The sequence below is a fragment of the Alternaria arbusti genome (genome assembly GCF_024043155.1).
Source record: "Alternaria arbusti strain BMP 1465 chromosome Unknown scaffold_19, whole genome shotgun sequence".
In the NCBI taxonomy this organism is placed as follows: Eukaryota; Fungi; Ascomycota; class Dothideomycetes; order Pleosporales; family Pleosporaceae; genus Alternaria; species Alternaria arbusti.
The window spans coordinates 235,052-247,738 of NW_026249959.1; the positions used below are offsets into that span (position 1 = coordinate 235,052).

Below are 12,687 nucleotides of genomic sequence, written 5' to 3' on the forward strand. Positions count from 1 at the left end.
ATGGCGGAAGTCTGGCTGCAAAGCGCTGTAAGAGTATCCCCCTGTCTGTGTAGCCCTACTAATCGCAAAGCAGACCAGACAGTATTCAATCAAGACCTGCGCATGTCTCGAGTTGGGTCGTTGCGTGTGCCCAGTTGAAGTGTGGAGGTGAGGAAACGACAGGTCGAGTCCCCATGACAGAAGCATGCGCGCCAGAATCATCGCAACTGCCCCGGTCGGGACGTTCACGTAGCAACAGACAATGACGTCTGTTGCCCAACGTCATTCCAAGATACTGCTCAGCCTTGCTGCAAGGGCGATATAACTGCATTGGCCGTTGTCACGGTGAAAAGTTGGCTGCAGCAAGTGACAGCCAGACTCCACACGAACGCCTCGTCATTTGTATGCTACACACACTGCTCCGAGAAAGGTATGGCTGCATCCTGAGGAGGCGCGACGAGTACACCACTTGATGCAGGATGTTATGCTTGCAGCGTTCGCCATACCGTACTCTCGGTGCATACATTCAGCATGTGCGTCCTTGCTCGCAATCGATGTATAAGTGCAGTGCTCTTCCCATCACGGCGACGGGGACAACCCAAAGCCCCGTAGCTTCGCTGGCAAGCCTCATCTGACATCACTATTCCAACAGCTTTTTCATCATATTACTAGGCAATTTCCAGATAAAGAAGCGACGGTATCCAAAGTGCAAGAGTTCGGGTGGCGCTGTGTTATAGTGCGTCTGTTCCTCCTCGAAGCGGAGTCATTGGGAAGGTGAGCCTCTCTGTTCGCTGTCATGGTTCTTCTTCGCGACTTCCCTCAGTCAGATTGGGGCTTCCTTTCTCACGTCGCTTGTGGGTTTCCACCGACGTCCCATCGCGAGTGCTCTTTCCCCAAGCTGCTACGCCCAGACGCCATCTTCGGGTACAACAGCTTGCCTCATTCCACCATTCCTCCCCTTCTCTTCTTCACTCTTCTTCACTTTTCTCACCAATACGCATCAGTGGCCACATTCTTTGTAGCTTTTCCCAGGTCAGTCATCCGTCCCGACGCCGTCCATCACTCTTGTGCAGCACACCGATACTGACGCCTCGGCAGCTTTGGAGTCACTACCAGTCCCGCACATTGCGAAAGTTTGATATCTACGACCCAGTAAGTCCCTTTCATCATCCCATCTTTTTCTCTCCACTCCCCGCCCGGACACCGCCGCATCCAATGAGCTCCTCCCCCGCAATCGCTTGCGAGGTCTGCTTTCGTCATACTCATCGATCACCGAGCAAATTTGCTAGGCCGTATCCCAGCCTCCTCTAATAACAAAAGTTAATCTTCTGAGCAGAGCAACGTTCCTCTCTGCATCTCAGTCTGTCGTCGCGTCCGTTGTTGAGACACTTCGCCGCAACCCTCCTCAGGCTCGTACCTTTCGGTCTGCGTACTCTTGCTCGCGACTTCAAGCTTCGGTCCCGGATACCTTGCCGATCTTTTCACTCGTCTTTCGATCAGTGTCACCTCGAAGCTCACTGTAATGGCTACCAACGGTCGTCAGCAAAACTACGCGGCCCCCAACGCGGGCTACAAGGGACAACACATGCTCAACAACTACAACCAGCACGGCCAAGGTCATGGGTCCGCCCAATACCTCCCCCGAGGTCTGCCCATATCCCCTCACGGTGATAATGGTATGCAAGGTCTGACGGGCAATATGGCAGCTCTCAACATGCACGCCTCGTATGGTTCGTCCGCTACCTCCAAGTCTGCGAGCTCCGCTCTGTCAGGTGGCTCCTCCGACTACGGCAACATCCCTCTCTCCAACGGTCAAGGACTTTGGGTTCCCAACCAGCAGGTCCTTGGATCTATGTACCAGATGATGCCTGGTGCCCAGCAACAGACTGCCATGGCGGCTTCCCCCAACATGTACAACCACACCGGTGCATACGTCCAGCAGGCAGCTTACCAATATGGCCAAGCTGTCATCGACAACAACGCTATGCCACCAGCATGGGCTGCTCGCATGTCCTCTTCCGAGATGCCATCTCTCATGACGCCACGCCGGGACTCCATCTCCTCCAACGAGAACGACAACCCAGGCACGCCTTACGGCAGTGGTGGTATGTACCATCGTTACGGCAACAACACCGCCATCATGGACCGTTCGCCAAACGCCCTCTACTCCAGCAGTGCTACTCCTTCGCCTTCCCAGTTAGCCCATCCCTACCAGGTCATGGCGCCCATCCCGAAGCAGCAGACCATGCCCACGTTGCCTCCCAATCTACTGGCGTTAGTGCACCAGGAGCCCCCCATTCCCCGGGCTATTCCCGCTCCTAGCTCCCCGCACAAGCCACTCGACCGTAGCCTGGAGAACAAGACTGGCGAGACCAACGTTTACATTAGAGGTCTGCTTCCCGAGACCACAGATGAGATGCTTCACCTGTGGGGCAAGCGTTTTGGAGACATCCAGAGCTCAAAGTCCATCATCGACCTGAAGACCAACCTGTGCAAGGGGTAAGCGCTTCACCACCCATCACAACGTTTTAATTACTAATTATGCTTCGCAGTTTCGGCTTCATCAAGTACCACAACTTCGAAGACGCTGAAGACTGCATCCGTGGCTTCCACTACCTCGGATATGAGGTCAGCTTTGCTCGGGTACGTTGCAGCCATTCTGACGCACGATGGCCTGTACTGACTCTTCCCAGGAATCTTTCTACTCAAAGCTCAAGAAGTTCGCCGACGAGTGCAACACCAATCTTTACGTATCCAACATTCCAAAGAACATGAACGAGCATGTATGTTACTTCGCCCCAACCCTGATGACAAGTCACTTACAACATACAGGAACTCGCCTCCATCTTCGCCCCTCACAAGGTCTGCTCGAGCAGGATCCTTCGTGACTCTTCTGGTACTGGTCGGGGTGTCGGCTTCGCTCGGTAAGTCATCTTGGTGTTGCCATTTTGATCTTTGTTGACATCTCTAGCTTCGAGTCCCGCGACATCTGCGACGAGGTCATCAAGGAGTTCAACAACACCCCTGTATCCAAGCCCGGCGGCGAAGAGCATCTCATCCAGATCCGCTTTTCCGATACTCACGAGCAGAAGATGCTCAAGCAGCAGACCGCAGCTGGCCGTGTCTTCCGTGCTGCGGAGTACGAGGTCGGTGTTGCTCAGGCTAGGGCGCTAGGCACGCCTGACCGATACCTCTCCGTCTCCCCGATACCTGCGGGCCACGCCAACGAGTTCGAGATGTTCATGCGCGGCCAGCGCCAGCCATGGTCACCGCCAGTGCCATCCACCCTCGGCCCTGCCCGCTCATACTATATGCCGCAGGGTGGACCCATCAAGAGCGAGGACGGTGTTTCTGAGAACGGCCTTGACGTCAAGACCAACCCCGCCACTCCTGTCAAAGCTGATGACAAGTCTACTTCACCCAGCCGCAACGACTAAGCGTGTACCGCCCTTTCCACGTCGACCTTCGATCTACCCATCGTGCACGCACTATTCTTCATGATCGCTTCTTCAACATCCTCCAGCCACATCTTCTTGGAGACTTCTTTTGGCACCGATCATATACTTTACGAAGGCCACACTATATCAACACGCTACAGCACGATACTCTTGTCGTTCTTTCCTGCCGCTCGCTCTGACCTTCATGTCTTTGGGCCCTAATACTTTGTTCTTGGCGCAAACACCCTGAACATATCCTTCCCATCGACACTCCGGTCTCGCGTTTTCCTTTCGATCGATATACTTGGGCGGCTTCTTTCACGTTTTAGAAGTATCTGTTAGCATCTGGGCAAGCCAGCGAACCAAAAGGATCTTAGTGGGTTATTCAATGTATCTCTTTCTCATCGATGGCAAGGGCAGGTTTCAGCAGTGGTGGCTAGGTCTATGGTCGGATTTGTCGTAGTTTCGATAGTTCGTCGTATAATAGATCTTCTTCCGGCTCAAATTCATGTTCGTATCTACTTCTCTGCTGTTCATGCAATGCTTGCGTCTCAATCCGGTCGTCCTGGTACGTCTTCAAAGTAAAGAACGTAACGAGTCTGACACTGTGTTACACCCTGTCTAATCGCCCAGTCGATCAAAGAAGATTGTGACAGAGTACCTGGTCCAGTGGTAAGACGTCCGCACGAGATCTTGCCAGGCTTCCTAGTACTTGACCGTACTGCTTTGTGGGAGATTCCCTACGGCTGCACCTGGGCGCTGTGTCTGCAGCAGGCAAGGCACCTTGATTGCGAAAGACGTGTGTTCGATCCGCACGGTGCTTGTAGATCTTTGATCTTTTCTTTTTTCTTTTTTTTTCAGACTCGCAGCTATGCGATCAAGTAGGAGAGGTAAGTAAAGGAGCGTATTATGAGATTCTGGTTGGTGTACAGGATGAAATGCAGTAGCGTGAGAACATATATAACAATAGTGATCGTGGCTACGCGGTGATGGCCGTAGAACGAGGAAAGGGTTAGTCGCTGGGCTATGCGCAAAGAATGCCGCATTTCACAGCTAGAAAGTCATTACGATGCAACGTTGAAGGGCGCGGAGCATCTTGGGTCTGACCTCAAGCCCAATTAAAGGTAGGAGAATAGATAGTACGTGTGCTCAGACCCCATCACTACTGCATACATTCACCCGGGATTGCTGGAACGAAACTTTGTATGAATGATTTCATTTCAGTTCATTGCTCTTGCACATCTATATATACAACGGTGTGCCATTTGGACTCCTCGTCCTGTCAGAACAAGGGTCGAGGCAGTGACCGTAATGCTATTAGAATGCCAAAATCTTGGTGCAGGCCCTCCTTATGCTCTGCGGGCCGTCGCTGACGACGCTTCTTTCTTTCCACCTTTTACTGCAATCGTTCAGTCCTCCCACTCTGGGTTCTGTTTGTAGTGTTAGCACGGCACGCTCGAAGTCATGTTACGTTGAAATATCATACCTTTCGCAAGATGACCACACCCTCCAACACATTGGTCAGGCTGAGGTACTTCTCGTCTTCCAGCTCCGCCCGCTCGCCGTGCGCCAGTAGCACCGGCGTGCTCTGTGTTTGCCATCCAGTAATGGTCTTCGGTCGACCAGCTTGGCCAACGATGTCTACTGCTTGACCAACACGGACGTTGACTGTCAGCGGCTTGAGGTCCTCATCAAGTGTGATGAGGAAGCGCGGCGATATAGCGGTAGCGAGGTAGTAGAGTAGGTAGTGTGAGTCTCCAGCCACAAATGACTTGGCGTCGATGAGAGAAACAAGTACGGTGAGGAGACCCGACGCTGCCACACGGGACAAGACCTGACGGTCAGTGTGGAATGGGTTGAAAGACAGCGTGCCCTTGCCTGCGTGCAGCAGACCTTGAGCTATGCGAACCATGAAAAGAGCGTTGGGATCACGGTGGTAGTAGCTAGCCAATTGCCGGAGAAGTTGTGCAAGACGGGCGTTGTTGGTACCAGCACCGCAGAGGCCCATGGCGAAGATGGCGTTGATGGCAACATCGTTGTCGTTGTCGTGAGAGTAACGAGAAAGAGTGTCGTAAACCTTCATCTGAGGGTTGCTAGGGCTGATGAGACCTAGAGCGAGCGGCACAGCCTTGCGGATGTTAGCCTCGCCGTAGTGCATCAGGTGGCCGAGAGTGCGGAGGATCATCTCTTGGCCGACGTCCTCGCCCATGGCGACTAATGATAGACCGATAACAGCGTAAGACTGGAGTAGCTCATCGCCCTTCTTCTCTTCATTCTCATCCTCGATGTGCTCATTGCAGATGTGGAGCAACTGTTGGATCTTCAGGACGGCACCGGTACCTGCCCATGCGCATACCTCGGTGAGCACAGAGGCAGACTTGGCCATGGGGTGATCAAGCGCCTTCAAGGTCTCCAGAATGACATCGACTTCTTCTTGCTGACCGAAGAAGAGTAGCGCAAGACCAAGAGCCATGAAGCGGGTCCACTTGTCCTTGAGCTGCTTCGTCCGGTCCTCGTCCAAGAGTGTGTTCATCAGGGCATCAGTGACATCTCCGTTGGCCGAACCAACAAAGATCATACCAAGCGACAGCGCCGCCATGGCAGAGAGCTGCATGTCGAGGCTGGTGTCGCTGACAATCGGCAGCAAAACGTCCAAAAGGTCTTCCTTATTAGACCCCGCGTAAGCAAGACCGAGACCCATGATAGAAGCCAAACGGATGTTCTTGTTCTTGGAATTGATGTTGTCCTCATCACCCAAGAGAGCCATGGCAGGGTCTGAGTCCATGCGCACGCCTGAGTTGAAGATACCGGTAGCAAGCATAGCGCCGGCCTTGACCATGTCATCTTCGACGTGTGTGAAGGGGTCGACCTTATCGAGACCCTCTTCAACGTCCCAGAGCATGAGCATACCCAGAGACGCGGTTGTTGACAGCATGCCCTCCTCTTTGGTCTTCCACACCCAGCTCTGCTTTGTGTTCTCGTTAAGCATGAGCTTATCATTGGCGTAACCGGCATTGACAAAGGCGTTGACGAAGGCTGAAGCAAGGTTGTGTCTGGCGGAATCGGTATTGGTGAGGCCAGCCGTCCTGCTGCTCTCCAGATGTGTCTTGTAGATGTCGTCAGGGGTCTTGGGGTCGAGAATGTTAAGCTCCTTGCCCAGCGCCTTGAAGTGGTCGGGCAGTCGCGTGTTGTTGATGCACTCCTGGAGCTCGGCATCGTCGTCCTCGGAGACGTCGAGCCATATCCGTTGTCGGCCACATAAGTAGGCCATTTGTCTCCGGATCGACTTGTCCTTGGTGGCGTTGAAAGCTTCAATGATGAGATCGGTCTCGTGTAATCGTATCGCGATGACGATTGCCTGTGTGTACTGCTTGTATTTGGCGTAGATTCGGTACGTGGTACGGAGGAACTTGTCGTTGTCTGGGTAGGTGAGTAGGGGCACGTTGCTGCTGGTGTTAGTGTCGGTGCTGCAGGCAAAATGCGGGCGTATCCTACCTGACCATGTATAGAGCCACCCTCGAGTATGTGTTCTCGTCGATGTACTGCTCAATCTGATCAATCATCTCCAGCTCAGACAGGATATCAACGGCATCAGCCTCTGCGTTGTGCTTGAGGAAGAAGGGGACGAGGTTCGAGGCGAGGTCGGTGACGTCGTCGGTGGATTTCTCGTCGTTCAGGCGGTTCTGGTATTCTGTGCCGATCTCAAGCGCAAGGTGGCGCATGTACTCATGGCCCCATGAGCCGAGATCTGTGGAGGGGGCCTCGAGGCGGTATTTGAGGCAGTCTAGGCGGTCCTCATCCGAATACGTCATTCCCAGAACAGACATCATGTCGGCGAGCGAGCGCTGCGTTTGTTAGCATGGTGCCATATATAGAGTGTGGGCGTGTCTGCGCACCTTGTTCTCGCCTGCTGGCCATGATGCGTAGGCCTTCTCGAGGTTCTCGTAGTGTGGTCGGAGGAACTTGAGCGGCTTGGGCACGGCCGTCATGGAGCTCGTCGATGTCTTGATGAATTCCTTGATCTGTTCGAGGGCGGGCTTGTAGAGGCTGGTGTCGGAACCCTAGTAAACACATGAGGTCAGCGCATGTTGCGGGGACCAGCCATCGTCGCAGCAGCTTACCAGTATCCGCTCAGCCAGCATGTCAAGGTCGCTCTTGAGCTGTTGGTCTTCCTCGCTGAGCTCCTCTGTGGTTTGTCATCAGTGCAAGTCCATGACGATAGCCATCGGCGCTGTGCCGGGGACCAGACATACCGCCAGTTGTCGCAACACCGCCCTTCTTGTCCTCAAGATCTGGCTTTGCATCCTTGCTCTTATCCGCGTCATTGCTCACGGGCGCCTTGCCCTTGCCCTTGTCGGCGGCCGTGGGCTTCTTCTCGTCGTCCTTCGCCATGTTGATGATGTGTAGCTAGGGCAAGCGGCGAAGTGTGTCTATGTGTCGGGACGAAGCGGCGTCGATGGCGACTGTGAAAAGAGATGTGGGGTGTTGGGATATGTTGATGCGGCGCTCAAATGGGTCGGAAGAGCGAGAGGCAAGTCGAGTGGGGAGTGGTAATAGGTTGATGTCGATGAGGCAGCTCTTGCTTCGCGTACCACTTCCGCCGCGCTAGGGCCAAGCCCGTCCGCCGATGATGAGCGCCGCCCGCCGCTCAGAACCTCCCGCCAAAAATTATTGTTGCCGCATACAACCCCGAAAATCACCACCACACGACGCCGATAGGCCACCCAGGCAACTACCATGAAGCTGAACGTCAAGAATATTCGGTACCTCTCCGCCGATGATTGGCGTGTCCTCACTGCGGTATGCGCCCGCCCGCAGTCTTTCCGAACGTAGTGGGGGACTAACGCTGATGAAGATGATAGACAGAGATGGGCAGCCGCAACCATGAAATCGTGCCAACCCCCCTGATTGCTCAGATCGCCGCCATCCGCTCCGGCGACGGCGTCCACCGTTGCATCTCCAACCTCGCCAAGATCGGCCTCATCGCCAAAGTCCGCAACGCAAAGTACGACGGCTACCGACTCACGTATGGCGGTCTCGACTACCTCGCCCTCCACACACACCAAAAGGCCTCGACCGTCTACTCGGTGGGCAACCAGATCGGCATAGGCAAAGAGTCGGATATCATAGTCTGCGCAGATGAAACGGGTAGGCAACTGGTGCTCAAAATCCACCGTCTGGGTCGCATTTCTTTCCGTACCGTCAAGGCGAACCGCGACTACCTGCGGAATCGCCAGGGTGGTTCATGGATGTACATGTCGCGTCTCGCTGCTCTGAAAGAGTTCGAATTCATGAAGGCCCTGCGAGCAGAGGGATTCCCTGTACCTGAGCCGATTGGTCAGAACAGACATACCGTCGTCATGAGCCTCATCGATGCCTTCCCTATGCGTCAAATCTCAAAGGTCGGTAACCCACAGGAGCTTTATGGTGAGCTGCTCGCCATTATCGTTCGCCTTGCGCAGCACGGTCTCATCCATGGTGACTTCAACGAGTTCAACATCCTAGTTGAAGAGAGAACAGAAAAAGACGGCAGTTTGTCACTGGTGCCAACCCTCATCGATTTCCCCCAAATGGTCTCCATTGACCATGCCAATGCCGAATACTACTTTGACCGCGATGTGGCTTGCATAAAGCGCTTCTTCGATCGCCGTTTTGGCTTCACGAGCGACGAGTCGGGTCCTTTTTTCAAGGACGCCACGAAGAAGCTCGTCAAGCGGTTAGATGTTGAAGTCCAAGCTTCCGGCTTCAGCAAAAAGATGGCCAAGGAACTAGAATTGTACATGAAAGAGCATGGTATCGATGGCGACGCTGGAGATGTCGCGACTGGAGCAGACGGACAAGAGGTGGACGACGACGATGATGGTGACGAGGCAGGCGACGATGAAGAAGTTGAGGATGAGGAAGACGGCGGTGTTTCCCTTGAAGGTGGCCCGGTAGGTGACGATGTGTCTGCTCCTAGCGATACGATTGCAGATGGGCAGCCGACTCTAGCCGCACAGATGACTATACTGGAGATAAGGGATAACGACCCGTTACCAGATCTCAAGGATATCAAGCCACCGCCACCCTCGGAACCCACCATGACCACCAAGGCCGCTAAGAAGAAAGCAGGCTGGTCTATATAGGTCTGCCAACTACATCATCTTCTGTTCCTTTATTTCAGCGATACCCAGATCCATGTCTCCTCCCGGCACTCGTTTCATTTGAAGGCCTAAAATATACAATACATTCCGTTACACCAAAATCAAGGGCACTATTTAGAGTCACCTGACCGCCTCTGGCTGCCCCCTGGGCCGCTCTACATCAAGATTTTGCAGTGATATGCTCGTCCAAACCATCTTTCTCCCCTCTATCCATGTCCACAATATCTTTTTCCCGAACATCCATTTCCTCCTTGGCCTCATCCAACCCATCGTCGCTCCAGATATCAACCTTCTCTTCATCACCAGCCGCTATATCCGTGCATTTCGGAAGCACAACCTGCCTCTTATGTACAGACCGTATCATACGCCCAACAAAGCGTAAATCCGGATCCACGAACCCTTTCCGTATGAGCAGAGACCGTATATCTGCTGCAAGGAGATCACCATTTGCAACCTCATGATCGATCAGAACGTTACCATCATCAAGCTCCCGTATACATGAAGTGCTGATACACGCTGGAAGCGTGCTACCTTCTGTGACGCGGCCAAGCCAATTGTGACGGTTTCTTAGGACGTCTGCTATCAAAGGGTTGTCTGTGGTGAAGACGACGGTTCTGCGGGGTGGGTGGATGAGGTATTGTATCTTGTGTGAATGGCGGTCATTCATTTTGAGTGGATGTACGAGGTTGCCGAAGAGTGTGACTTGCGTAAGTGGGTGGGGAAATGCGAGTACGTGTTAGAGATTCTATGCAGTCTCTGTGCGTTCACGTTCGGGGTTGGTGACTTCAACGCACAGTGTACTTTCACTCATGTAGTTGATCCGTGCCTGCTGATATGGAAAGACGCAAATGGACACACGCATGTGCGTGAATGCTCCGAGTGTATAACGAGAGAGAGCTCTCACGATTTGGGCATTCAATCGGTGGAGGGTAACATTTCCCTCTACCTCTCGTTGTCCACCGCAGCACTTTAAACCTCAATTCCCATCTAACTCCCCTCTATCCAAACTCGACTACCAAAGCAAAACACCCAACATCAAAACCCCCCTCACAACAGCAACCATGGTCCTCATAGTCAAAATCCCGCCCTACTACCGCTCCACCTCCTACGTCCTCCACTACAACCGCCACCCCACCACAACAGCCCAATACATCCACCTCACCCCCGCCTCCACAGAAACCCTCACAACGCGCAACGCCGCCATCGCAAAAGACTGTGCGGCATGGGGCTGGCGCCTCTACAACACCGAGCGCTCGCTCCCCAAGATGGAGAAATGGTTTGCTAAATACGAAAAGCTTGCTAGGAAGAACACGTGGGACGATGATATTTGGGTCATTTGGCAGAGAGAACATGGGCTGAGGATTAACGGGGAGGATGAGAAGAAGAAGGCTGAGGCTGCAGCGGCGGCTGGGAAAAGTAGGCTGGGGAGTGTGGTAAGGGGGGTGAAGAAAGCGCATTGGCAGGTTTGGGGTAAGGATACGTGGGTTGGGAGTGACGAGCTCAGGCTGAGGGTGGAACACGGTCCTAGAGAAGAGAAGAGGATGAGGAAGTGGGCTGAAGAGCAGATGAAGGAGATGTCGGGGCTTCATGATCCTTTCTCGGATGTTCATGAGGTTATAGGAGAAGATGATGAAGACGAGGACGAGGAGCGTCTGGAGGGAGGGCTAAGAGGCGGTGGTGCTGACGGTGCTGATGCGAAGGCGACTTCGGGTGGAGAGACTGATGGGATGACTGCGGTGGTGCTTCCGAGGCATTCTTGGTTATCTCGGGGCTGAGCTTTGCTAGAGAATGATGGGCGATAGTCAATGCCGTGATAATGTCATAATACAATACTCCTTACATCCATCCCCATCTAAACACCTCAACCTCCAGCTTTCTCCCCATCCACCCTCCCATCTCTCCCCTCCTTCCCGCTCTCTTCACCCCTCACCCTCTTCATCTCCTCCACTCCCTTCGTCAAATCCCTATGCACAATTTTAATCTCCCAGCTATCATCCTCGCTCCACTTCACCTTCCCCAGTTGCTCCGCAAAAGCCACGCTTCTGTGATGTCCACTTCCACACAGACACCCCACTCGTACTATCGCCACTTCTCCTTCCCTACTAGCTCTTACATCCTTGATTTCCATGAGCCGTTTGATATCCTCCTCCGCACGAGCCACTGTATCACTAAAAGATTCGCGTTGCATCAGCTCATCTTGCAGCGTCGAGTCGAGCCCCGTGCATGTTTTCCGTATTTGGCGGGATGGGTTCTGTGTCACGCGGCAGTCGTATTCTAAGTCTGGCATAGGGGATGGTGGTGTGAAGCGGTCGTAGGATGTTATCTCGAGGATTGGTCGTTGTCTTTTTTGGGTTTGAGAGGGAGATGAATCTTGATTGTTTTCTTTGGTTGCGGATAGTTCGTCTTCGGTTGGCGGAACGAGTCGCGTGTTTTTTACTTTCGAGGCGATGTCTGATAGTATGGCCATGTTGTTGATGATGGGTTGACTGGAAATGGGAGCGACACCGGAATTGCGGTCAATATTGTTGTTGGTGGGATATGTGTAGACAAGACGGTTCTTCCCTAGACGATTGCGTATTTGGTTATAGCAGAAAAGATTATAGGGTACAAGGCTTCGCGTCCTGTTTTGGTGACGCTCGTTTAGGTAAGAGGTCGCGTGCTCGCTGCGGACAGGCTCAGGGTCTTCTGAAAACTCCTGCTCCATTGGCGCATGCATATGACGTTGAGCGCTGTGGATCCACGGGCAGACCCGCGAGTGCCGTGCAAGGTGCGTCATCGCCAGACCCAGCCGCATCAGGTATCGCGATGATTCGCTAACACTTATACAGGCCTATTCTGTCTGTTGGTCTGTCTGCAGCCACGCTAAGTGATTGCTGTTCTATCTAGCTGAGCGTCTGTTTGAGAGACGAATTGGACGGTTACTGCACATAGTGAACAATTGCCGCATCGACCACATCGTCATTTTACATCAAAAAGGGCTGGGTAATCATCAGACATGAAAATGCAGTGTGTAGACGTTTGAATTCGTATGTGCAAGACATGCCCAGGTGTTGATCACAACACACTCCGTCGACATCTTGCTCGCCCAGCTTCATCTCCTATGCAACCTCTTTCTTCCAATGAACTCA

The 12,687-nt window shown here is 53.3% G+C and overlaps 5 protein-coding genes across 5 annotated transcripts; 3 read left to right on the forward strand and 2 right to left on the reverse strand.

The window, feature by feature from the left end:
• Positions 1-1,501: 1,501 nt before the first annotated feature.
• Positions 1,502-3,416, forward strand: J4E86_009926 (uncharacterized protein; the record flags this gene model as incomplete). Its single annotated transcript, XM_051450426.1, has 5 exons — positions 1,502-2,478; positions 2,532-2,622; positions 2,673-2,762; positions 2,812-2,903; positions 2,951-3,416. The coding sequence occupies 5 exons, from the start codon at positions 1,502-1,504 to the stop codon at positions 3,414-3,416; spliced, it is 1,716 nt and encodes a 571-aa protein (XP_051298347.1).
• A 1,409-nt stretch (positions 3,417-4,825) lies between these two features.
• Positions 4,826-7,808, reverse strand: RPN1 (proteasome regulatory particle base subunit; the record flags this gene model as incomplete). The annotated part of the gene is made up of 6 exons (XM_051450427.1): positions 4,826-4,846; positions 4,903-6,862; positions 6,912-7,261; positions 7,313-7,477; positions 7,538-7,602; positions 7,670-7,808. 6 exons carry the CDS (start codon positions 7,806-7,808, stop codon positions 4,826-4,828), a joined length of 2,700 nt encoding a protein of 899 aa, XP_051298348.1.
• Positions 7,809-8,153: 345 nt separating this feature from the next.
• J4E86_009928 (uncharacterized protein) lies at positions 8,154-9,541 on the forward strand (the record flags this gene model as incomplete). Its single annotated transcript, XM_051450428.1, has 2 exons — positions 8,154-8,216; positions 8,279-9,541. The coding sequence occupies 2 exons, from the start codon at positions 8,154-8,156 to the stop codon at positions 9,539-9,541; spliced, it is 1,326 nt and encodes a 441-aa protein (XP_051298349.1).
• Positions 9,542-10,620: 1,079 nt separating this feature from the next.
• J4E86_009929 (uncharacterized protein) lies at positions 10,621-11,334 on the forward strand (the record flags this gene model as incomplete). The annotated part of the gene is made up of 2 exons (XM_051450429.1): positions 10,621-10,992; positions 11,023-11,334. 2 exons carry the CDS (start codon positions 10,621-10,623, stop codon positions 11,332-11,334), a joined length of 684 nt encoding a protein of 227 aa, XP_051298350.1.
• Positions 11,335-11,478: 144 nt separating this feature from the next.
• Positions 11,479-12,026, reverse strand: J4E86_009930 (uncharacterized protein; the record flags this gene model as incomplete). The annotated part of the gene is made up of 2 exons (XM_051450430.1): positions 11,479-11,523; positions 11,673-12,026. The coding sequence occupies 2 exons, from the start codon at positions 12,024-12,026 to the stop codon at positions 11,479-11,481; spliced, it is 399 nt and encodes a 132-aa protein (XP_051298351.1).
• Positions 12,027-12,687: the final 661 nt, after the last annotated feature.